This window comes from Phoca vitulina, unplaced genomic scaffold (genome assembly GCF_004348235.1).
Source record: "Phoca vitulina isolate PV1807 unplaced genomic scaffold, GSC_HSeal_1.0 scaffold10, whole genome shotgun sequence".
Lineage (NCBI taxonomy): Eukaryota > Metazoa > Chordata > Mammalia > Carnivora > Phocidae > Phoca > Phoca vitulina.
In genome coordinates, this window is record NW_022589713.1 from 26,238,241 (window position 1) to 26,264,321 (window position 26,081).

General features: G+C 47.9%; 1 protein-coding gene and 1 non-coding gene across 2 annotated transcripts in view; one reads left to right on the top strand and one right to left on the bottom strand.

Annotated features, from left to right (window-relative positions):
• The window catches only part of SH3BP5 (SH3 domain binding protein 5), a 71,036-nt gene extending 45,190 nt beyond the window's left edge, over positions 1-25,846 (bottom strand). Inside the window, exons 1-2 of the mRNA XM_032408727.1 lie at positions 25,504-25,846; positions 23,756-23,818 (exon numbers count right to left, since the gene is read on the bottom strand). Coding sequence (XP_032264618.1) covers positions 23,756-23,818; positions 25,504-25,641 — 201 coding nt within the window. The 5' untranslated portion in view covers positions 25,642-25,846. The remainder of the gene's footprint in view (positions 1-23,755; positions 23,819-25,503) is intronic.
• LOC116635374 lies at positions 5,857-5,993 on the top strand. Its single transcript, XR_004300156.1, has one exon. It is a non-coding gene; the product is annotated as a small nucleolar RNA SNORA70 (small nucleolar RNA).
• Positions 25,847-26,081: the final 235 nt, after the last annotated feature.

The window sequence follows — 26,081 nt, forward strand, 5'->3', positions numbered from 1 at the left end:
TTAGATTTGATTTAAAAGTTCTGTTTGGGGGGGCGCCTGGGTGGCTCAGTCGTTAAGCGTCTGCCTTCGGCTCGGGTCATGATCCCGGGGTCCTGGAATCAAGCCCTGCATCGGGCTCCCTGCTCCATGGGAAGCCTGCTTCTCCCTCTCCCACTCCCCCTGCTTGTGTTCCCTCTCTGTGTCTCTGTCAAATAAATAAATAAAATCTTAAAAAAACAAAAAAAGTTCTGTCTGGGTCCTCAGAGGAAGACGTCTAGTCCAGCCACCCCTGGCCACCAGTCCATAATGGTGGCCCCATTCCTTACACTCCCATGGAGTCCTCAACCATATGATGTAGTCTACATTAAACACTGTGTGGAAACTTCCCATGTGCCAGACCCTGCTGGGCCTCGGGCTTGGTGCCTGTCTCCAGGGCACTTCTAATCTGGCGGGAGAGGCACGCACTATAGCCCATTCCAGAAAAGTCTGTGCCGGGATGAGAATGGTACCAGTGTGGTCGAACCCAGCAGCAGAGAACCTCGCCAGGCCAGGGAAGGCGGGAGGGGGTGGCAAGAGGGAGACTCGTGGGTACCATCTACACAGAAGCCAGAAGTGCGAATGCTCACTTGGGGGAGGGAGAGGAAATACCCAGCCCCGAGCGGAGGAGCCATGTCCAGCAGAGAGGGGAGAGGGAGAGGCACGGGGTTTTAAAAAAAAAACGTGGACGAAGCTAGAAGTCTGGAATGTGGAGAATGGCAAGAGATAAGGGTGGCCACCCACGCTGGAGACAGCTAGAGCAACCTGGGCCTCCCTAAGAGTTTGGAAAGGAGGAACCGGCAGGTGGGCCGTTCCAGGCTTAACCACACTGTGAAAGTCAACAAACCCAGATCCACGGACTTCACAAGGAGGAAATACAATTAAAAAGGACTTTACAAATAAAATAATATAAAAAATAAAAAAGGGGGGGGCTCCTGGGTGGCTCAGTCGTTAGGCAGCTCCTTCGGCTCAGGTCATGATCCCAGGGTCCTGGGATGGAGCCTCACATCAGGCTCCCTGCTCGGCGGGAAGCCTGCTTCTCCCTCTCCCACTCCCCCTGCTTGTGTTCCCTCTCTTGCTGTCTCTCTCTGTCAAACAAACAAATAAAAAGAAGGACTTTAGTCCAATGTCTAGGAAGACCTGTTGGAGAGCTGGGTTAGTACTACACAGACCCTACACCCCTTTACTCCTTTTCCCTTTAGCATCTACGTGACACAGCCACACGTGGGGGGGGTGGTGGAGGGAGAGGCTCACATTTGAGAGGGGAAGTGGATACTCCGAAGAGGAACAACACATGAACACCAGCTGTGGGGCTGCCCCAAGACCAAGCAGCCATCCTGCTGTCAGAACCCGTGTGCGCTCCACTGGCTGCAGAGGGCCTGCCTCACAGGGAACTCTCTGAAATCTCTAAACGTCGAATCGTAGGGGCCTCTTGGGCCAGTGGGATGGCTCATGGGGGTGAAGGAGGTTCTGCTGACTTCTATTTCATGCCCGTCTATCGTGTGGCACCAGGGCTTGCTAGATGGCTTTGGAAACGAAGCCAGAACCCCAGCATATGAGGATACGGCTTCGCTTTGTGTGGCAGTTTCTCAGCTCCTGAACCCCAGACTGCTTCTGACACTGGCCTTGGTCCTCTCCCCCAGTCCTGTATTGTCATCGTCATCATCATCTTCTCTGCCTTCTCGTCTATCTAGCCAGGCCCACAGTCACCTGCTACAGCTTTTAAGGATGAAGAACACCACTAGGTTTGTCTTCCAGGCACTAGTGCGTAAGGCAGCCCAGGGACTAGCAAAGCCCCACTGAGCTTCTCCCAGACTTAACTTCCAATATGTAGGAGGCGGCATGTTGTCTGAAGCCTGGAATTTTATATACATATATTTTTTCTATATATTTTATATATAATACATAAAAATATATATATTATATATATAAATATATATTATATATATAAAAATACATATAACACAAATACAAATATATATATTATGTGTTTATATATAAATATATATAAAATGTAAATAAATATATATATATAAATATATATATTTCACATGAAAGCTATATATATATAAATAGACCCAATCCCATCCAAGGGAGGGGGGTTAGAAGGAATAAAGGAGAACGCAAATGTAAAACAACTAATAGTTCCTGGACACCCAGCAGACGCTCGGTAAATGCACACAATCCCCCCCCACCACCTGGCATAAAAAGAGACCCACGTCCTATTTAAAAAACCACCAAGGAGGTCTCTCTGAGGCAGGCGCAGCTGACATGATAGAAGGAGCAACCTGTTATACCGTGTGGGCAGATGCTTTGCAAATGCGCCACATGCACGACTGAATTCTCAAAGTCCCCACCATCGGCAGCAGCACCAGTGCTAAGCCTGTCCAGACCAGTGAGAAAACGGAGGGCCCAATCAGTCGGCGTGTGGGCCAAGGCAGATCACGTCGTCACTCTGGGCCTCATTCGCAAAATGAGAATTGGGCCCCAAACCAGCAGCCTATGGGCCAGTAGGCTTAGTGCCTTTGGTCTGTACTGTGTACTAAATGCCAGGAAAACCCATTAAAAAAAAAAAAAGTGGACTCTCAAAACTTCTCATAAGGGAAAAGAATCTGATAATCTGGCAACACTGGGCCCCCATTCCTACCTGGCACCCGCCTAGAAGTAGAATATGAGATGCCCCCTCAGAAAGAGATTGCCCCTTCCAGGCCCCAACACCCCCCATGCCTGAATCACACCCGGCCCGCATCTCTTATTTAGGTGCCCAGCCCAGCCCCTGGACACTTAATTTGCCAAAGAGCTATTCTGGGCTCTGGTGACTAGAACCCACCCAAGTCTGCCTTTGTGAGGGAGAGGGACGTAGAGCGCAGATGGCAATTTATTACGTGGCAGACACTATTAGAAATGCTTTAATTCCATCAATTTGTGCAATCCCTAACAACCTTAGCAGGCAGGTGCTATTGCTGTTATTTGCATTTTACAAAGAGGAAAACTGAGGCACAGAGGTAGCCTGCCTGAGGCCACAGAGCTGGGAAATGGCAGAGCCAAGATTTAAACTCAAGCAGTAAATAAATAAGTATAATGTCACGTGGGAAATACTAAGACCTCAGTATACACATGGTGCAACAGACACACAACTGGGAAGGCCACCCAAAGTGTCATCCAAGCCAGGCCGCTAAGAAAGGGGATTTGGGCATTTCCCCAGACAGAGCTGCAGCGGCATGAGCCGCAGAGGGAGGAGCATATGAGCAAAGACCAGCAGGCCAGGGGGCAGGTGGGGGTTGGAACAAGAAGGGGCACGTGTGCGGAGTTACGGCATTGGAACTTTATCCCATGCACAGTGGGGAGACGTGGTGGATTGATTTATTTATACATTAGTCTCAATTGACCTCCCATGCCCCCGTCAGAAATGACCGAAGAACGCGTTCTACCACAAAAAGGAAAGTAATGGTAGTTTACTGGAAGGCTCCACTGTGAAGCACGTCCATAACGGCGATCACGTGACCACTGAACACCGACTGCACCATAGTTCTGTTGGGAGGAAGGGAAGTGTTTGGAAACGGGGGTGCCTAGGGATCAGGGGGAGGAAAGAGATTAAAATCTCATCTTCCAAGTGGGATGCTGGCAGATGGTAACAAACTGACAAATCAACAAGCAGCCACACAAAGCCCACTATTTAGAGTCATAGAAGTTACTACCTAACCAGCTAAAATACATTAAACTGATTAGACTGCCTCTAAAGGAGGAAAAAAACGGGAGTGGGGTAGGAGGACGGGTCACTAACGCAGGGGTTTTTTTGGTTGTTGTTTTATTTTGTTTTTCCCTTTTTAAAAAATTGGTAAAATACCATGGTGAATTTTTAAGCAGAGGCATGACCGGATCAGATCTGGGTTTTACCCAGGAGTGAACAGGGCTCCTGCGGTGATTCTGGCGGGCAGATTCAGGGACCACCAGCCTGGGTAAGTGTCTGGCCACCAAAGGGTATCGCACCCAAGAGACTGGATTTGACACCAGCGTTTCCCTCTATCAATGAGGCTGTGTTGGCGGGGACGGTGACACACGACTGGCTCACGTCCAACCCCCAACAAGCCTATTCATCCAAGACGCATTAAAAGCTGAACACAAAGCCAGCCTTCTCCTTAAGAAGATAAAGCAGACCCAGTTTTACCATTCCACAGAGAATCATAGCCATTTGAGTAACCACTCTCCACAAATACTGGAGCGTGCGAGTCCACAAACCAAAATCTCTCCTGCCTGCCCAATGTTAACAGCCCTGATTTTCTTGGGCCTCACCCAGGGCCCAGAAGTGGTCATGTGACCCAGGCCTGGCCAGTCAGATTCGGATACTCCTAGCCTCGGTCACTGTGGAGGGAGGGCATGTGACCCCTCAGAACCAATGAGACTTCATCCTGGGACTTTTCTCAAACTGTTAGAGGAACTGTTTTCTCTTGAGATGGCTGCGAGAATGGAAGGAAAGCGTGGAGGATCAGATGGCAGCCATCTTGGCACCGTGAGAGAAGAGCCTGAGAGTAGGAAGTCCCAGCAACACTTTGAGCTTCTGGACCCAGCAATGCTGCACAGTCTAACCCTATACTCCAGGTCCCCAGAGCCAAAACGGTGCACACACACACCCAGCTGTCACCACTGTTTTATATTTTGTTCAAGCTAGTTGAAAATAGATTTCTGTCGGGGCACCTGGCTGGCTCAGTCGTTAAGCGTCTGCCTTTGGCTCAGGTCATGGTCCCAGGGTCCTGGGATCCAGCCCCACATCCGGCTCCCCACTCAGTGAGGAGTCTGCTTCTCCCTCTCCTACTCCCCCTGTTTGTGTTCCCTCTCTCGCTGTGTCTCTGTCAAATAAATAAATAAAATCTTTAAAAAAAGAAAATAGATTTCTGTCATTTGCAATTGCATGAAGCCTTTAAAAAAAAAAAATGAGAAAGATGCCTTAAGGTAGTCATATCAGTGTAGACAGGGAGGGGAGCGTCAATCTATAGTCCATACCACAGCAAAGCACTGTAATGTGGTCAACTGCTGAAGGTTCTTTCCCCTGACAACAAAGCCATGCTTATATGGAGCATAATCTCGAACTTTAATTCAACCTAACCTGTATAAAGTATTTCTTTAAATCCATCATAATGCCAGTTGGCCACATCTTTAAAGACCACTTGCCACACCACAACTGAATTTGTGCTTTTTGCCTTAGTTCCTACTTCAAGGAGAGAATTGACCATGATTGTCCTATCACCTACAATTACAGAAAAATGTGTTTCCCAAGACCAGAGGGGAGGGTTGCTTCCAGGAACGTCCGGGGAGGAGAGAGAGCGGTTTTCCCCACAGTAAATGATCCATGCACTTTCGTATAAACTTCTCTCCTGAGAACGAGCAGATCTTTCACTGGTCAAGAAAAACAAGTCATTTACCATCTGGGGCTGTTGACCAGCTGATTTTTTAGACCAGCAGGTGAAGAAGTTCTAAAAGAGTTCCCTCTGCTTGGATCCCTCAGCTCTTCAAATCTGAAAACCGTGTCATTTCCGTTAGGTGACTCAGACTGAGGGCAATTTTTTCAAGCAAAGAACTGCTGCGGGTGGCACAGAGCCCTGTCTGAATGTGTCAGTGTGTCAGAAATACACCCAGGGTCAGGTCAGCACTCCGGCTAAAGCAAACCGGCCCGCGCCAGCCTGCCTTGGAAACAGCGTGCCTGGTGTCTCCACAGTGGGGACGAGTCTCTATTCTCTGGCCAGTCCACTGATCTAGGCTTCAGTTAGCTCGCCTCTAAGCTGAGAATGACGGCCTGTCCCCTTCACAAAGGTGCCTCTAGAACCAAGTAAGCTGAAGACGGGGCATCAGTTTTTAAAAATAACTGTCTTCTTCTTTCCCTGCGGGGACCCAGTGTGCAAGGGCTCCTTGCAGTAGCCTCCTTGGTAGTGTATGCAGCCTGGTGGCTGTATGGGTTGCCCTACGGGACCTTGGAGACAACCCCTCTCAGTGGACAGTCACGTCTAACCTCATGCTATCTCCAACCTAGGCTCCAGACAGGGATGCGAGGTGCCCTTGGAAAGCCCCAGGGCACATCGGCCAAGTCATGTCCCTCTGTACCAAGCCACAGAACAAGGAGCATGTGATCAAGACCCTACGCAGGGCCAAGTTCCCTGGCCGCCAGAAGATCCACATTTCCAAGAAGCTGGGCTTTACTAAGTATAATGTGGATGAATTTGAAGACATGGTAGCTGAAAAGTGACTCATCCCACATGGCTGTGGGGTCAAATACATCCCTAATCGTGGCCCCTTGGACAAATGGCGGGCTCTGCTCTCATGAGAACCTCCGTACTGCCCCCTCCCTATTCACGCTCACCAATAAATCCTACTTCCTATCAAAAAAACAAAAAACCCTGTCCTACAAATTAAAGATGCTGCCATACTTCAAAAGATCCTTAGTAATGCCATTTATAAATACACCGCTGCTTGTAGAAAGATTTCACAGGCATTAACTGAGCCGCACAATGACCCTGTAAGACGGGCTTAGCAAGAATGACGGTCCCCAGTCTGCAGGTATCTCAGGCCACAAGCCAGTGCATGTCAGACTTCAGACAAAAGCACACACCTTCAGTCTTTTCGTCTGATGTGGTTCGCTTCACCTGTGGTTCCCAAAGTGCGGTCCAGGGGACCGTGGGGGGTCCCTGAGCCTTTACTGGGAGTCTGCAAGGTCAAAACCATGTTCATTATCACGTTGGACTTATTTGCCTCTTCACCTTCATTCTCTCATGAGTGTTCAGTGGAGGTCTCCAGAGACCACCTGGTATGTGCCATTGCAAGAGATGGAATGCAGAAGCAGAGAACTCAGCTCTGCTATTAAGCCAGACTTGCAAGAGACTTGTTAAAAAAAAAAAAAAAAAAAAAAACTATTAAATGATTACATTCCTTTTATGAATTTTTTTGGTTTGGGAAAATAGTTGTTGCTGATCAAATATGTGTCAACATGTAATAGGTTTATTATTCTCATTTTTAATGAATTAATACAAGTTTTTAAAGGACTATCAAACAAGTTTTTACCTTTTCTAACACAGCACATATTATAGGTATTACCCACAAATCCAGAGCTCTCTGGGGTCCTCAATGATTGGATTACAAGTGTGTAAAGGGAACCTTAGGCCAAAAGCATCAGTCTGCTGTGTAGCCTAAGCCACACTCTTCTCCTTGAGCCTGCCCCGCAAAGACCTCTCGCAAATTAGAAACACCAGTGTATTTGCAGTAACAGTGAAACAGTTGTTCCTTCTCAGATCTTTCTTGAATCCTTCTGCTTTTGTCCAAGGAGAAGGCCCTGTTGGGTGCTACTTGTCTCTGTGGCACCTTCCCGCATCTTCACATTTGCCAATCTCCTCCTTAAGAAAGGGGGAGCTGGTCTAGCTCAGAGCCTTCCACAGAGAAGGGAATCTGCTAAAATTTGAGAAGCAAAATAACAAATCCACTGGAAACAAAAGAGCACTGCTTTGCAAGTCACCAAGCTGTGCCCTTCTGAGTTGGGCACTTGTACATACGTGTAAGTAAAATTCTGCAATAAAAAGCTTGCTTTCAGAGTACAGTACCATAAGCACGGAGAAAGGTCTAGAACTGTGGAAGCGCTATACTGTACACCTGAAGCTAACACTGTATGTTAACTACACTGGAATTAAAAGTAAAGACTTCATAAAATAAAAAGCTCGCTTTTAAAAAAACGTATTTCCCCTTGATGGCTTTCCGCTTACAGTCATGAAGTCTCCATGTCAAACAAAGTGAAGTAAAAATGTGAGTCGATTTAAAGGAAAATATGGAATAAACAGTACATGCAGCACTAGGATACGGTAAAATTATGACAGTGGCAGAAGAATACCCAGAGTTAGACATGTAAAGTCTCTGTTTGCAGGCATATTCTCGAATTACATGACAAAAGGCACCACTGGAAATGGTCTGACTTACTGACCAGTTATAAGGTACCTGGAATGTTTTTATGTTTCCTATATACCATGGTTTTTTTTTCCACCCCTCCAATCTATTCTTTAAGAGCAGTTGTGGCAGCTATTAAAACACACCAAGAAAACACTTTGAAACAGTGTTTGGGTGAAAAGGGTAAGAGCTCTCCAGGGCTGTCTGACAGAACTTTCTGCAAGAAAGGAAATGTTCTGTATCTGTCCAACAGAGAAGCCACCGGCCACATGTGGCTAAATGAAAACGTGAAAGGTGGCTAGTGCAACTTCCTCAATTCCTAATTACATTGTAATGTTTAAATTCTAATTTAAATAGCCACATGTGGCTCGTGGTTGCTACCTGGGACTGCACAAGGCTAGCTCCTGACCCTGGATTTCACTCCACTTTTCCACTCTGAGAGACCACGCCGCGCTCCTCGGGCCCTCCAGCGGCCTGCTTTCCTTGCCCTGTCCAGTTTTCCTTCCCTCAGTCCCAGCCTCCATGGGGAGTGGCTTTCATAGCCTTGGGGCGGGGGGGGGGGGGGGGGGGGGGGGGCGGGAGGCAGGACAATCTCATTTTTCCTTCAGGAATTTTGCAGCAGAGGCAGAACTGGAAAGAAGGCTCCAGGGTAGAGCCAGGGCCTAGAGAGCCCGCCCAGCAAGGCCAAGGCTTGAGCACACAGGAGCCAGGAGGAAGCAGAAGTGGAGAGGGGAGGGGGGAGGGCAGGAGAGCAGCAGGGAGCTGGAGCCAGCCCCCCCCCACCCAGACATTCCCCATCGCCATGCAGGCCCAATTCCACATCGGCGAGTGGCATCCCAACTAGAAGAACCTGGTTAGAACAGCTCTAAAGGAATGGCAACATGCATGCAAAAGAACGGGGAAGAAGAGAGCTGGGCCTTCCGATTGGAAGGAGTCAGTCACTGCTGGGAACCAGGTGCCCAGCCCCTCCCTTCTGACTCCTTTTCTTTTTCACCTTGAGCTCTGACTTCAGTTGCAGAGGCCTCCTGGGGTGTCTGCCAAACCCATCGGTTCCTTCCGTGGGGACTCTCCCCCCCTGCATCCTTTAGAACCTCGCCACCATATTTCTGCTACAAGACCCGCCGTCAGGGAAGAGAGGAAGCCAGAGCAGGGAGAGACAAAGCGAGAGCGGACAGTGAGTCAAGGCCAAGGGGAGAACAGAGGAGGCAAAGGAGGAAGGCTTGTGGGAGATCAGCTGGGCCCTAGACTCTAATCTTGCAATTACACAGCCAGATAAATTATCAATCAAACCAAGGCACTGTTGACCGTGAGGTGGAGCACTATTAATAATTAGGCTAGAACAACGGGCGTGAACCAAGACGGTCGGGCCAACTGGGATGTCTGGGCTCTCTATGCTTAAGGCTCTATGGTGCTTCCCTCCCTTGGGTTCCACGAAAGATTCCTTCAACCTTTCAGAAAATCCTCCCTTTTACTAAAGCTGTCTGAGTGGCTGTGGGCCAGAGTGTAGGGGATTCTAATCCCAGCTTGGGCGCTGCCCAGCTCCAGACCCAGGGGCAGGCCCTATGCAGCTGGACTGCCTCGGTGACAAGGCCAGGTGCTGCTTCCCCTTTTCATAGCACCACACCACCTGCCCTGGTTCTGAATTATCAAGAGGTTCCTTCCACCGAGAGGGGGGAAAAGGAAAGAAAAGATGGTGGTCAATATAGTTTCCTGATGCAAGTTCCCCTTGTTCTGAGGTTAACAGAGGTCTTAGAATTTTCTTTAGGCCCAAAGAAAACCAAGTTCCTCCTACACAGAAAGGCTGTTCTAGAGCTCTGATACGACTCTAGGACGTTTCCAAACACGCAGGTGAGCACCCAGTCCCCTCTCACAGGACATCACAACCCACCAGAGCTGTCCCACCAGCCCGGACCATGTGGTCTCCCCCGAAGATCTGGCCAACGTCAAGATCCCATCCCCAAGGGAGGTCCTGCCATTTGGAAGCTGAGTTAAGTCGGCTGGCAGATCTGGGAATGAGGAAAAGTCTCTTCCTTTCAAATTTTTAATTTAAAATACGTTCAGACTTGGAAAAAAAGGAAGCTAAGATACAGATATGATGTCCCTGAACCCTAACAGAGTCCAGCACATAGTTCCTAAGACGAGGACATTCTCTTACGTAACCAGAGCACAATGATCAAAATCTGAACGTTAACACAGATACAACCAATTAATCTGGTCTCTGACGTTATTCAAACTGTATCAACCGTCTCCCTACTGTCTTTCATAGTAAAGGAAAAAAATCTTTCAGGATCCAATCCAGGCTTGCCAGCTTGCAGTTAGTTGTCGTATTTCTCTAGTCTCCTTTAATCTGGAACAGTTCTTCAGTCTTTCTTTGTCTTTCATGGCCTTGATATTTTTGAATAATATGAGCCAGTTACTTTGTAGAATGTCCGTTTGGAAAAGACTCACATTCAATTCATCTTTTTTGTTGATGTTACATGTGCATGAGCCACCAGAATGGAATTTAACCAATTATAAAACAGTACGTTTAAATAGCCCAAGGTCCCAAGCACCACAAAGGAAAAAACCCATAGCCCTTCAAATCTTGGGGTACAAGGGTCAGTCCTAGTTAGCCCTGGAGGAAAGATTAAAGTTACATAATAACCCTACATTCTCACACTCTCTCTCTCACACACTCTCTCACACTCACACACACGCTCATCCACTCTCATATATTCTCTCTCTCTCTCACACACACACACACACACACACACTCAAGAAAGACTGACAGGCCCCAGTGCTTTTCCATTCATGGCCAAACATAAGTTTTTAAACCCACAGGATTCTTTGTGTAAGAGGAGGCAGAATTGCTGAAACCATGGCATTTTCCTGAGTTCATCCACAAGTGAACTATTTCCATGTTTACACCAAAAGGCTTAACACATCTGCTCAACTTCAAGACCCACTTTTTCCCAAAAATTTGCAAATATTACCTTTTGGATGGATTATACTATTGATATGCAGGTTTATCAGGGGTAGTGTTTCAACAAACATCCAAGTTGGAATGCAATACAAGGTCCATTTTATAGTTAACACGAGTTTTAGAATCAGGGCAATATGGCAAATTCACGTAACCTCGGAAAGCTCTAGAGATCATGGAGTGCAGCCTCTCTTGGAGGCACAATTCCACCCGCCACAGCATTCCAGGCAAGCTGGCCATCCTGCCTCCTCTGGATAACCTTCCTCCTGTCTGCAGTTCATCAGAATGGAAAGAAAGGAGGGCACAGGATGCAAAAGAACCAAAGGCAAAATCCACGGCCATCACTTTAGAGATACAGAAGAATCCACCAGAAGAAATAGCTAAAAACATTAAAAGTGGTTGTTTCTGGGAGTGGAACTCGGGGATGGGAAGGAATGAGGCAGAGGACTTTCATTTCTCAGTAAAACTTCTCAGGGGCTTTTCCTTACCTATATGCAAGTAGTGCTTCAATAAAAATAAAATTTTAAGTCTATTAGAGCATAGATTGACCAAAGAGCTTTTGTATTTCCCCTATCATCAAGACTAAGGGGGATTCATAATTCATTTGGCATATGGCTAAAGTCAAAATCTCAGGACTTTGCCGATCATTTGGCTCAGATGCTCCCATTTCACAGATGAGGTAACTGAAGCCTCAGAAAGTAAAGTTCCCCTCCCAAGGATGTATACCCGGTGAGAATCAGAGCAGAGGGTGAACACCTTGTCCCCTAAGTCCTACACCAGCATTCTTTCACCCACAGTCTTGGTGGGGACCTCAGAATATGCATCCTCCACATCCACAACACACATCCCCAAACTACTTAAGGGCATGGCCTCCAGCCTCAGACTCCTGGATTTAAATCTTAGCCCCCCCACCCGCTGGCCATGTGACCTGGGAGAAGGGGCTCAATCTTTCAGCGCCTCCGTTTCTCATCAATGTCCTCAGGTGCTGTTGTGAGACTAGGGTAACTATATAATGCACTTACCACAATACTGAGCATGTAATCAGCTTCCAGGAAATTATGCCTTTTATGTAGGTGCCATTATTTCAATAAATGACAAAAGGTAGAAAGAACCAACATTTGTTGAACATTACGTGCTAGGGAACCATGCCAGGCACTTTATAAACATCCCTTATTTAAGCCTTAACAGCCCTGCAAGATAGGTATTGCCCTTCCCATTTCAGAGAGAAGAAAATCAAACCCAGAAAAGCAAACAAAACAAGCAAACAAACAAACCTTGCCAAGACTGCTCAGCTTATGAAGAGGCAGAGGGAGAACTCAAATCCACTCCAGAGCCCACGCTTTCCACCACCACATGCTAGGCAGTAAGCATCTATTGACTCCAAAACAAGTTTTCCTACTCATTTTTGACCCTATGTTTTATTACATAAAGTGTGGTTTGCTTTAACAAGTTCCAACTTGGTGAGTAGATCCAATTTCCAGCAAATGCATGCAATACCGAGATTCTATTTCCCCAGTGGGGATGCAAGCAAAAACCAGGGTCAAGGAAAGAAAGCAGCATGTCCAGAGCTGCCCAAGAAGCTCTAGAACCTCCCCTTCACACCCCCGAATTTATAAAATGTCTGCCTAGCTACTGCACTTTTGGCTTTAGGCTCCACTAATGTTTTCTAATAGGCCTTGAAGCCATATCATCATTTTCTCTCAGACAAAATTTTTAAGAAATGGGCACAGTGGCAAAGAATTCCCTAAAACAAGACCCACAGCATTGCTAAAAAACCGTTCCCTTTTGTTTTATTGTTGCTGGCTGGCTTAAGGGTCACTGAGAATGCTAACCAAAGTCCTTGTTTGGCTAGCTGGTTAACCATTAAAGCAACTCGACAAGGCATTAGGAAATGTGCTTGTTCATGAAGTAAATGCACACCAATGTCCTGCAGGCCTCAAAATGAGTCCCTGTCTGTACATCACCACCATGAGCATGGCAGTTTTAAAATGTGGCTCAAGATTCTTGGGCACTGCTCCCCATCAAGAGATGGAATCTATGTCCCCTCCTCTTGAATGAGGGTGAGCTCTTGACTGCTTGGGCCATAGAATGTGACAGAGCGCTGCTATGGGACTCCCAGGGCTTAGACAGAAAAGGCCACGCATGATGCTTCCACCGGGTCATGTGGGGATGCTCAGAGTTGGGGGAGCCAGAAGCCATAAGGAGGTCAGAGGGCCTGAGACATCGTGCAGGAAAGGCCAGGTTCAGCACTCTCGTTGAGGACCCCAGCTGAGCTCCCAGATACTGGAGTGGGTCTCCTCTGATGTCCTGTCAAGCCTTCAGATGATCACAGCCCGACACTGGACTGCCACTGCAGGAGACCCAGTAAGGCAGAACCACCCAGCTGAGCCTTCTGCAAGTTCCCGACCCACAATCATGGGCAAAAGAGAGCAGCTGTTCTAAGCAAAGAAGTTGTGGGCTAATTTGTTGGGTAGAAATAGTAACCAGAACAATGAGGCCGGACAACACCCCCATTATACTCTTCTTCCAAGAAAGCCAAAAACTGGGGAAGAGAACCTCAAATCTGCAGGCTTCAAATCGAGCAGGACAGAATCCTTGCATGCTAGCTAAAAGGGTAGGGTAGACGAAGACAACCAAACCCCATTCATCAAGCCTCAGCTGAGTCTAATGCCAAACAATGGAAGAGTTTATATTAAGTGGGCTTGTCTGAGGTTATAACAAACAGCGGATGTTCCTCTCATTGTCTCCCCATTAGCAGTTTCTTTCTGTCCGAGCAAACATTAATATCTCTTGGATAATCCAGCAAAACACAGCAAAGGAAAAAAAAAATCAGGCAAGAATAGAACAAAATTTTTTTCCATCTTCCTTTAAGGAAATGAAAGAGGCTGATGCTCTGAGCTCTGGAAGAGGTGCTCTGCAAATTATCATGACAGCCTTGGTGAAGATGCACCACATAAAAGCCATACAGTCTTTCCTGCTGGAAACATCTACACGAGGATCAGCAGATTGAGTAACTCTCAAAGAGGAGGGCCGGGCAAAGAGGACTGGAATACTTGTCAAACGATAAGGTTCAGTAGATGTTTAATTCATCCAGCCAAAACACATACACACCCCACTACGTTAAAAGTCCCTACAATAAATGCTCAGAGGGAAAAATAGCAGCTCTATATGAAAAGGCAACAGCCCATGGGGACCACTGCTCTGCCGACTCGGTGACCAGAAGCTTCTATCCACCACTGGGGCAGCAACGAATCCATCAACCCCCTAGCCTGTTGTCTTCTGAGGTGGGGACACTCTGTGGCACCTCAGATCAGAGGGATGGCATCTTGGATAAACCTGAGGATACAGTCACATTCACTACAGAAAAGTTCGTTTGTACCGTAACAGCAAATGCCTACGTTCCTATGATGGGTTCCAGCTGAGGGGCCGGCAAAGTTCTGTATCATCTCACCGGTCTTCACAGCTTCAAAGGAAGACCTATCTGATTTTTTTTTAAGGCAATAAGAGTCCGTTCCAATATTAGATAGCTATCTCTGTGTTCTCGTTAACAGCCCATACTAACGGCAGTTTGGTAATGGAACGCCAGTGAGTGAGTTTGTGCAAGACAGCCTCTCTGTGCCCACAGTCCTCATCCACTTAAAATTCATATAGTAACTCAAATTCATGTAATAACTAAGTTTCAATATGTAAATATTCCTAATACTTGAAATGTTTCCCACTATTATATCTTGGGGATTTTTGTGTCTTATAGAAAATGTATAAATGAGGGTTTCTTGGCTATAGACGATCCTAAAATGCCTTTATGGCACTTTTCATGCCGCCATGAATTACCACAATGACCGTTTAACAATATAGTAATTCACCAAGCAAACCCACTAACATCAGGGTTTATCTACAATTAAGGCAGGGACTACCAATCTGAACATTTTTTCCCCACCAGCCTTCATGGTTGCTAAAATTCCTTCCATAGAAATTCATTTCTTGAACTCATAAAGACATCTCTTCATAATAGTGCTTCATTCTCCACCCCCATCCCTTGCTTATGGTAATGATAAAATACGGTCACTGTGAATAATTCAGAAAATACCAAAAAATGAAACATAAAAATCACGCACATTCTTAGCAACTAACATTAGTAATCACATCTGTGGGTACATTTTTCTAGAGCCATGCTTCTCAAACTATATGGTAATGGATCTTCTCGACCCCCAACCCACTGTGAATCAATGCTTCTGCGGAATACAATAAAAATAAGCTGCATTTAAAAAAATTTTTTAAAGGTTTTATTTATTTATTTGACAGAGAGAGACACAGCAAGAGCAGGAACACAAGCAGGGGGAGTGGGAGAGGGAGAAGCAGGCTTCCCGCGGAGCAGGGAGCCTGATGTGGGGCTCGATCCCAGGACCCTGGGATCATGACCTGAGCCGAAGGCAGACGCTTAACAACTGAGCCACCCAGGTGCCCCAGTAACTGCATTTTAAAAAAAGTTTCCAAAGTCTTACTCTCAATTTCTGTATTTACTTCACCTTAATTGGTAATAAGCAGTTCATAGTCTGTGGACCACACTAGACCTTTTTTCTCAGATGCACAGATTCTGTTATTGTATGTACGTATCATTTTACATATGGTCTACATATAGTTTTATGTATACTTTAATTTGTATTACCTAATTTCTTCCCACTAAACAGATCATGGCCACTTGTCTATCCACATATGCCACCCTTTTTTAATGTGAAAGGCCACTCTTCCACCTAAAACTAACAGGATATTGTTCATCAACTGTATCTCAATTAAAAACAAACCAATCCGGAGCATCTCCAAGTAGGGCAGAATCTTATACCTTCATGAACTCAGACCTCTCTGAGTGAGGGACTTTGGGGAGGGGAAGGAGAACACAGGCTGTGGGCTACCAGTGTTGTCATTGCGCCCAGGGTCAGCCTAGGAACAGCCTGGGGACAAATGCAATTCCAGAGCAGGCAATAATCAAGAAAGGGGACCCGCCTGTTTTGTAGGACACCATGTAGGACGATGCCAAGAGCTACGAGTCCATAAGGACGTTTGATCCTAGCCACAAACTAACGTCCATCCATTCCGACACGCACTGTACCTGTGTTCGGGCACTGCAGGGGATGCTGGGCCACAAAGATGGGAGGCCCGGCCCCTCCCTCCCTCCCTCCCTCCCAGGGCCCAGGTGAGTGGGGGAGCCAGACAAGTAAATAAATGACCCGAATACAGCCTGATGAATATGCATGAGACAGGCACAGATTAAGACAGGCTCCTGGGCCCCACCCCCAGAAATTCTGATTCCCTAGGTCTGGGCAGGGCCCAAGATTCTGCAATTCTGGGGTGCCTGGCTGGCTCAGTCAGAGGAGCATGCAACTCTTGATCTCGGGATCGTGAGTTTGAGCCCCATGTTGGGTGTAGAGATTACTAAAAAATAAACTTTAAAAAAAAAAAAAAGGAAAGAAAGAAAAAGATCTGGCGATTCTAACAAAGTCCTAGGTCACACTGAGGCAGCTGGTGCAGCAAGGGCCATACTTGGAGTGGTTCACCACCAGGAGCAATTCTGCACCGCAGGGGACCTTCACAAGTCTGGAGGGGGCTAGGCTGTCACAACTTGGGGTGGGAGGGGTGCCGTTGCTGGCATCTAGTGAGCAGATGCTACTACAATGCACAGGGCAGCCCCCGCCCCCCCCCCCACCCCTGCAACAAAGAATTCTCCAGCCCACCATGTCAACATAGCTGAAGTTGAGCAATTGCTCTAGAGTAAAGACACTTGAACTCCATGCCTCCGTTTTTATCAGCAAAATGGAGATAATATCTATTACATCATGTTGTTCCGAGGTCTCAGTGAGTTATGTACACGAAGTGCTTAGAACAGGGTCCGGCACATCGTAGGCACTATTATTATTAGCTGTCATTGTGACTGAAGAGCAGTCAGGAGACAAAAACAGGCAGCGAAGACATCCCAGGATGGACCTAAGTCTTCCCTACAAGTACAAACCACACTGCAGCCTTCATTAGGGGCAGCAATAATACTTATTAATGGCTCACTATGCACCATCATTGGGATGGGGAAACCAAGGCCCAGAGACATTAAGTAATTTGCCCAAAGCCATGAAGGGGCAATCTGTTGTTATTCATCCACTCAAACAGCTACTGGGCACCACAAACTACCGGACAGACCCCAGGAGAGGACACATGCTAACAAAGCAGGGCTCTCTCAGGAAACTGATCTCCACACACCAGCAGACCAGCCACAGGGCAAAGCCCTGTTGCTCCAGTGACTTCAAAGTCCATCCCACCTAGCGGCGCCTGGGTGGCTCAGTTGGTTGAGCGTCTGCCTTCGGCTCAGTTCATGATCCCAGGGTCCCGGGATTGAGCACCACGTCAGGCAAGAGCCTGCTTCTCCCTCCCCCTCTGCCTGCTGCTCCCCTCGCTTGTGCTCACTCTCTGTCAAATAAATTTTAAAAATCTTAAAAAAAAAAAAAAAAAGTCCATCCCGCCTAGACAAGCCCTTTCTCTCTCTGGCCCCTTGCCCAGAGCCAGTCTCTGACAAAGAAATGTCATGGTGGGGTGTGGGGGAGAACAGAGCCATGGCCAGAGACTGTGAGAGGCCTGGCTCCAATGGACATCCTGTCAGAGACTTCTCTGCTTCTGGCACCCCTTGGGCCTTGGTGCTCCCTGCCTGCCCTGCATGCACGAGGCCTCTCCTTCACCCAGGCTGCATGGCTATCAAAGCACTCCCTCTTGTCCTCCAGGCCACCCCAGGACATGGGCAAGAATCACTACCCCAATTCACAGACGAGCTGACTCAGGTTCCAAAGGTCCAAGTACCCCTAAAAGTCAGCGGACCTCAGATTCTACCCATGTCACCTGATACCAAGACCAGTCTTCCCTCAACCCACTACTTCCCCGTGACTTTCGGCTTGGGGTTTTTTTTTCTGATGATAAAGTAATACAAATTCAATGCAAATAATGCAAAAAATATATAGCAAAGTATAAAGGCAATAAATATTGCTCATCTCTCATCAGCTAGAATATGTATAATCTTCTCCAGACATTTTTGCGCACAAAAACATTTTTTCGGATAGGACCATACTGTGTGCTCTTTTGGAATCTGTTTTCTACTCAGACATCTTTCTAGGTTAATAACAAGCCATGTCATCATTTTAAGGCCAAGCCTATCAGCCATTGCCTGGTCACAGTATTCATTTTATAGATCCCCTATTGATAGTCATTTGGATTCGTAATTTTCCAACATTTTTAAACAATGCTGCAATGAACATTATTGGACCTATATCCCTGCCCAGTTATTCCCTTTGGATAAATTTTTTCATGTGCAATTGCTGGGTCAAAAGTTACTGTCCCTTGACATCCCAGCAGCAGTGAGGCGGACCATCACTGAAGCAGGAAGCCCTAAGCCCTACCCTTCTGATGGCCCAACTTCAGGCCAAAATTGTGATAGCAGTAGCTGCAGCTCCAGCTCACGTCACCCAGGCGGCTTCCAAATCACCCCCACCTTTCCTCTCCCACGCCTGAGATTCTGAGCACAAAACAATTTTTTTGCTTTGTTTTTTAGTTTTTAAAGAGAAAGTGTTTGCTGCTTTTTGGAGGGGGAGAAAAGCAGATTCTGGGTACGGGCCTTACACAAGGTGGGGAACACAGCTGGCTCCAGAATCAAATGCTTTTTCAAACCACCCCCACCTAAGCAGTGAGGGAAAAAGCTTGAGCGTTGACAATTAACGGCTTTTCCCTCCCTGGGGAAGGGCAGGCTGAAAAAGTCAGCTTCTGACAACTTGGAGCCAGAAAAGCTGTCCATGGGTAACTAGCCCTGGTCATGTCCTTCCTCCTCCTCTTTGACCATTTCCTGGCCCTAGAACAGCCCGCCTTCCGGTCAAGCAAGGGAGACCATGAAAACACCACATATCACGGTAAAAAATAGGTAACTGGCATGGAAATATTGTAATCTTGATTACAATGCTTTAGAAATCCTCTGTGCCTCATCTCGTTTTAACAAACACTTGAAAAAAGCTAGCTCTGGGGCGCCTGGGTGGCTCAGTCGGTTAAGCATCTGCCTTCGGCTCAGGTCATGATCCCAGGGTCCTGGGATAGAGCCCCGCATCGGGCTCCCTGCTCCGCAGGGAGCTTCTCCCTCTGCTTGTGCTGCTTCCCCTGCTTGTGCTCTATCAAATAAGTAAAATCTTTTTTAAAAAAAAATCTTTTTGGGGCACCTGGGTGGCTCAGTCGTTAAGCGTCTGCCTTCGGCTCAGGTCATGATCCCAGAGTCCTGGGATGGAGCCCCACATCAGGCTCCCTGCTCCGCGGGAAGCCTGCTTCTCCCTCTCCCACTCCCCCTGCTTGTGTTCCCTCTCTGGCTGTCTTTCTGTCAAATAAATAAAACCTTTAAAAAAAAAAAAAAACTTAAAAAAAAATCTTTTTAAAAAAAGCTAGCTCTATAGAACATATATTGTAAAAGTATATCAGCACATTTACCTTATCTGGCAGAGTTGTTACACTCTGGATGACACATTTCTCTCTCTCCTCTCCTTTATCCATGGCTCACCCCAACCCCAGGATGCTGGGCCCCCCTTGCTAGCACTCAGTCAGGCCAGGCCTTACTCCCAGCTTAGCACTGACTATTCCCTCTGGCTGGAATGCTTGTCCCCCACATGGCCCTGAGGTGCACTCTCTCCAAACACGCGTTCAGGGAAGCCTTTCAAACCCACTACAAGTAACACTGCATCCTCCTGGCTCCCAAAGACGCACACCGCTAGCCCCTCCATGCCTTTTCTCCTTAGGGCATATCACCATGTAACCTACTGTGTATTTTAATCAATTATAATTCTCTGCCCATTCTCTCCACTGCTCTCTACTCTTCGCAGTTCTCAGCACACAGTAGGTGCTCAATAAATACTCAATGATTAAAGCTGACTAATCCACAGGTGTGTGAAAAATACATTTATTTTCTTAATTTGAAATATCAGGCCTCTAGCCAAGGGCTTCTCTGGTTAAAAGCCCCCCTCCCCTCCCCCCCGCCCCAGTCGCCAGTCTTAAAGGACTGGCCCTCTTAATATAAATCAGTGCAAAGGGAATACGACATTGTTTAAACAATGGCAGAGGCAAAGCGAGGTTGCAGGAAGGGGCAGATTTCCAACTGACAACGTGGAAGGTGGCTGGCATCCAGAGGTCTTTCAGTATCCTCCGATTTAAAGAACTGAGACAAGGGATGGGGTTGTAAGGTGAATCCAGGCCTGCGCCTCAGCCTATGGCTGCCCAGAGCCAACTGCACCACGTTCCGAGGGAAGCAGCAGCTAACACAGACCTAATCACCAATGTGCTTTAATCAGAGTCAAGGTCAGGAGGGGTGCTGGCCCCTCCAGACCGTAATTAAAAAGCAAAGGGAAAAGAAACGCAGAAGCAAACAACCCTCCCCTAGAGGCTCTGACATTACAGCCAGTCAATTCTCATTATTTGCAGATTCCATACTCACTAAAATTTATGTGTAGCTCCAAAATCAATAGTCCCGGAGCTTCTCCAGTCACTCACGGACTGGCATAGAGTGACCAAAATTTGAAGTGCCCAACCTGCGTGTTCCCAGTGAGGTGGGACAGAGAGACGCTCTGCCTTCTTGTTTCAGCTCTTCTGCTGTAAATTAGTGTCCATTCACGGTCTAGCTAATGCCACACTTTTTGCACTTTTGTGCTTTGTGTTGGGGAGTCGGCTGTTTGACCCGGCGCCCAGGCCCAGGGCTGAAGTGCTGGCCAGCGTTGCTGAGCCCAGGAAAGCTGTGACGGGCGCCGCCGAGCACGGCCAGGTTAGCGAGGCAAGCTCTGCTCAGGCCTGAGCCACAAGGCTGTTGCCTGCAAGTCCAACACTAATGCATCAACCACGTCAAGGAAATAAACTGGCTTTCAACAGAAACACACATAGAACAAGGCACTAGATTGCTCAGCAGCTGGAAACAGTGTGACCAGAGGCTCACAGGAACACGTAATATAAGGCCTAGCAACGGTTCAGTATTCCCTAATTCAATGTTCACAGCGACTTCACAGAAAAACGGTCACCACGAATAACGAGAGAACCGACCCTATGTTAAAATGGCTGTTTTTTAGGCGTCTGGGTGGCTCAGTCGTTAAGCGTCTGCCTTCGGCTCGGGTCATGATCTCGGGGTCCTGGGATCGATCCCCGCATCGGGCTCCCTGCTCCGCGGGAAGCCTGCTTCTCCCTCTCCCACTCCCCCTGTTTGTGTCCCCTCTCTCTCTGTGTCTCTGTCAAATAAATAAATAAAATCTTTAAAAAAAAAGGCTATTTTCTGTCCCACATCTTTTGGCACACTCCCTCCGCCACATCTGCTCCTCTTTGCTCACTCGCTCAGCGGCCTTCTGCTCAGGTGTCTTCCAGTGACCCCTCCCGCGGAGCCCCTGTCACCTCACTCTTCGGCTGCAGTGATGACAGTCAGCAATTACCCTCTACCTCTCGGTTCCTCACCCTCAGCTAAAATTAGACTGCCTGAGGGCAAGGCCTTTGTCTGTTCACCCGAGGAGGTGGCCGACACAGTGCCCCCCCACCAAGGTGGGCGCCCGGGGCTTGATGGAAGGAACACAGCCCACGGTGCACACACATCCTCCTCCCCTCGGGCCCGGGCAGCGCTGGCGCTGAGGGTGAAATCCCACCGCTCCTGAGTCTGACAGGAAATGTCTACCAGACCTGGGGCCACATGAGGCTATTCAGGCAAATGGGGCTGGTCCAAGTCGAGATGTGCTCTAAGCCTAAAATATGCACAAGAATTTGAAGGCTTAGTAAAAAAAAATATGCATAAAACATCTCATTAACTACTTGTATGTTCATTTCCTGTTGAAATTATACGATGCTGGGCGTTCTGGGCCAAACAAAACAGATTAAAAGTAATTTCAGCTGTTTTTTTTACTTGTTAATGTGGCCCCGAGGGAAGTTTTCATGACTTAGGTAGCCTGCTGTGAGTCCACCTTGGTTATAATACTACCAAGAAAAGGTCAGCCAGGAACACAAGGCTACTCTCTCTTCACTGCTGCCTAGCACTCTCCAGAGCAAGGCCGGAAACACCTGTCCTGCAGCTTTCTGCGACACACACACTTAAGTGTATTCAGAAAGAAGATTGTGAAATCAGAGCTAAAAGTTTATCAGGTGAACCAATTTTAGACTCAGAAGGTAAGCACCCTGTGGAGCCTTCTTGGCCCCAAAAAGCCAAGTATAGGCATACAAATATTTGTCAAATAAAGCAATCCTTTGCAAAGAAAAAAAAAAGAGCCTATTTCTGAATTGTCTACACAGAGTTTGGAATGGCAGAACATGGGAGCTAGAAAGGATGTGGGAAATGACCTGGCTCTGCCACATTACTGAACCATGAGACCCTGTACTCCCAACATCCTCAACTGGAGAAGAGGCAGACCCCACTTTCCAGGACTGTGCCCTCCGGAACTTTCTACAATGATGGAACTGTTCTCTGCTCTGTCCAATATGGTGGCTACTAGACTCTTGAAATGTGGCTACTGAATTTCTCATCTTATTTCAATTAATTTAAAGGTAAAGAGCCACACATGGCCAATGGCTGTCATATTGGATAGCACAGTTCTATCCAATCTATCACAGGCTGCCCTGACAGGAGATAAAGCTTATAAAAATCACTTTGTAAACTCTTAAGCCCTATAGAAATGGCAGGGGTTTTGTTGTTTAATATATTAGAAATGTGAGATTCTGAGAGATTTCAATTGCCCCAAGAGACTCGATGCATCAGAAGTCAAAAAAAATTTTAAATAAACATGCAGGTTTTATTTCACCTGGGGGAGAAGGGCGGCCAGTGTTCATGGATATAAACAATCAGAATAGAGGGGTGGGCGATAACCCTTCACACACAACTCAGAAAACATGCTTTTAATCCTTTTTTTTTTTTTTGCCATGCTTAGATCTGGTGCCTCCAGGGCCTAGCCATGCTGTCAGAAATCAAGGCTGCCGGTGTCCTCCCAGTAGATTATTCTTATCTCCCACACCCTCATTCTTAGGGACCAGATGTTTCCTGCCCTTTTCGGTGACCTTCCCTACTACTTCTCCTGCTATAGAAACACGTCCTCCCAACAGCTCCCTGCAGCCCTTCGGTGCTCTGACAGAGTCATTCACAGGTTTCAGACCCATGTGGGGCTTGTTCAAATTTGCTGATGGATGGTAAAACCAACCACCACTAAAAAGGGATGGGGACTAATTGGTAGCTGCGAAGAATGCTCATCTGTTTACACTCACGTTGGAAGATGCTCATGAAATTCAAATCAAGTTCTCGTCTCCCCCAACACTCCTCCCAGCAGGAAAGCCCTTCCAGTCTAAACAGCTTTTTGCTACCATTAAGATCATTATATTCTACACGCAAACAGACAATAAGGAAATGAGCAGGGAAGCGGAAGGGGGTGAATTTTTAGGACAGAATGTCAAAAACGGTACAAGTCTAAGGAAATACACAATGTTTCCAAGTACAACTATAAGCCACCCTAAAATATTGGAGAGATTTTTGTCAACTCATTCGTTCTTCTCCATTATAGAGTGCAGCTAATTCTCCCCTCAAGCTTTTCTGCAGCCGCATGAACTTTAGTGCTCACTCCACACAGCCCTTGGTTTTGGCCCCACCGAGCACCCATGATGAAAAACATGTGAAATAGGATCCACATGTGTTCCACCCACACGCTGGGCTCAGCCCTGTATTTCATTCTGTCAGAGAGCGGCTGTTGCTCAACTCCATGGAGGGGACGCCAGCAATCATCCTCCAGCTATTAAAACAAGATCAAGCAGCAGGACTGACACGACCTCACCAAACAGGGACCCAGCCTCCAGTACCTCAAGTTCAGTCTCCCGTCTGTTGATGTCATCCGTGGATTGATTTAACTTCTCCAGTTCTCCCTAGTGAAGAAAAGAGGGAAGAAACTTTTAAGGGATTCGTCTTTTGTTTCCAGTATGATGGAGCTCATTCTCGGCAAAAGTACTCCAGCACCATTTGTAGGCAGCAGAGGGATGAGTCACTATTAATTCTCAAGGAAAACAGCTGAACCCTGGCTTGAAGAGCAAATGAATGTCAGTTATTTTTTCTTGATGGTGTCCCTTTCAAAAATGCCTTAAGGTCCCAGGGATTTTTTTCTTGGAAGGTCAAGTATTTATTGCAGGTATGTGCCTTCAGGTAAACCCACCTGTTACAAATGGTTTAGGAGTCACATTAAAGCAGGACCTTCTGCCTTAGAGCAAGAACTTTGCAGAAAAGACAATAAAATAAACAAGGCCAAGCCAAAACTATAAACCCAGTGAAATGATTTAAATCAAGGACAGAATTCTGGCATTAACTCATCAGTGGTTGAATTCTTGTTCTAGAAATGAAAATCTTTTCCCTTCAAACTGTCGATTATTAAACCTACCTAGCTGTTTTAACAAAACAAAACCTAGCTTTAATCCTGATCTTTTAAATAAACATTTATAAACTGACATTTTGTAAAAAGTACCCAGCGAGAAGTTAACTCATTTTACTCTGCAAACAAAGGGTCTGGTAAACCGGATTCCCGTACCAGGAAAACAAGATTTAGTAGTCTAAAGTAGTGATTTTAATTAATAGAATTCCTAATGCAAAGATTTTTCCACCTGATCTTTATCTTGCTAATCTGCCAAAACAATTCATTTAAATGGCAACAGCTGAGTTAAATGGGCTTTTAATTGATCTGCGCACTGGAAAACCAATTAGGGCTCCAGAAATTGCAGAGCACGATTAAAAGCAACATATATACATATATATATAATGATTAATGGAAAAGGTAGAAAAACGGGTCTTGGAAAGAGATTTGCTGTGCTTTTTGCCTAGAGGGTCACTCCTAGATCTTGGCTTAGAAATTGTTTTTTAATCATCTCCCTCAGAAATGGAGGCTCAGAAAGCCAGGCCAATCCCCTCGCCTTCTCCCCGCGTGAGCTTTGCGCATCAGTTGTCCCTGGTTTCTGTTCACACCCCGACCTCATAACAAGGAAAAGCTGGGTTTTCGACCCTTTGAAGCCAAGCGGAGGTTTGAGCCAGGGGTGACAATAAGCCCTTTGCTAACAATGAATCCGAGAGGAGGAAGATGGCTCAGGCCGGGCACCTCCGCCAGGTGAGGGCTCGCCACCCGGGCACCGGTGCCAGCCCACGCTGCAGGGGCGGACAACGCCCACGGTGCCCAGCGCCCACGCGGCCCGGCCGACCCCCTCCGCCCCCAGCCCGGAGGCCGCGCGATGCCCGCCGCGCCGCGAGCCTGGCGGGGGGACCCCGACACCCGCATGGCGCCCCCGCCCCCTTTTTCCCTTTGTTGCACATCCGCCCGAACCGCTGGGCAACCTTGCGGCGACCCCCAGATCCTGCCGGGGGTCTGCGGGGGTTCCCCACGATAGAGTCAGGCCGCATCCACGCGGGCACCGCAGCCTCCCCGTGAACCCGGTGAAACTGGGAATCCGGACCCTCTCTTCTCGCCCCCGGACCTACGTGGCCACCACCGCCCGGGACCGCAGGCACTGGGGCCCGCGAGGCGGATGTAAGTGTGGATGCCCGCCTCCGCGGCGCTCCCCGCGCACCCTACCTGGATCCGGGGGTCCACCTCTTCTTCCTCCTCCAGCCCCTGTTCCATCCCCTCTTCCTCCTCCTCCTCCAAGTCCCGGGCCGACGGCGGGAGCTCTGCGGGCTCCTCCGAGCGGCTCCGCTTCAGCGCCGCGTCCATACGGGCAGCCGGAACGCGAACCGCGCGGCGGACTTCGGAGCGTCCGGAGGGGTGGCAGCCGCCGCAGGCTCGGCCAGAGCAGTCTCGCCCCAGCCCGGCACAGTCCGGAGGCGCCGCGGCCGACACCCGGGAGGCGCCGCTCGCCGATGCGGATCCCGCGGGCCCCGGCTGAGCGGAGGAAATGGGCGCGGCCGCCCCCTTTCTGCCGCGGCCGTCAGCGCAGCTGCGCCCGCTCCGCCCTCGCCCCGCCGGGCCGCCCTCGGCGCTGTGACTGTTTGCAGCCAGTCCCAGTCACCCAGGTCTCCGTCACAAAAACCCCAGCTCCCTGAACGCCTTCAGGGTGGTGAACTAGGACAGCCGGCCCCCCTTGTCAACTTAGCCGCCCGATGGATCACAAACTCCCCACCGTTGGCCGCCTCCTTTCGGGGTAGCGTTCCCCC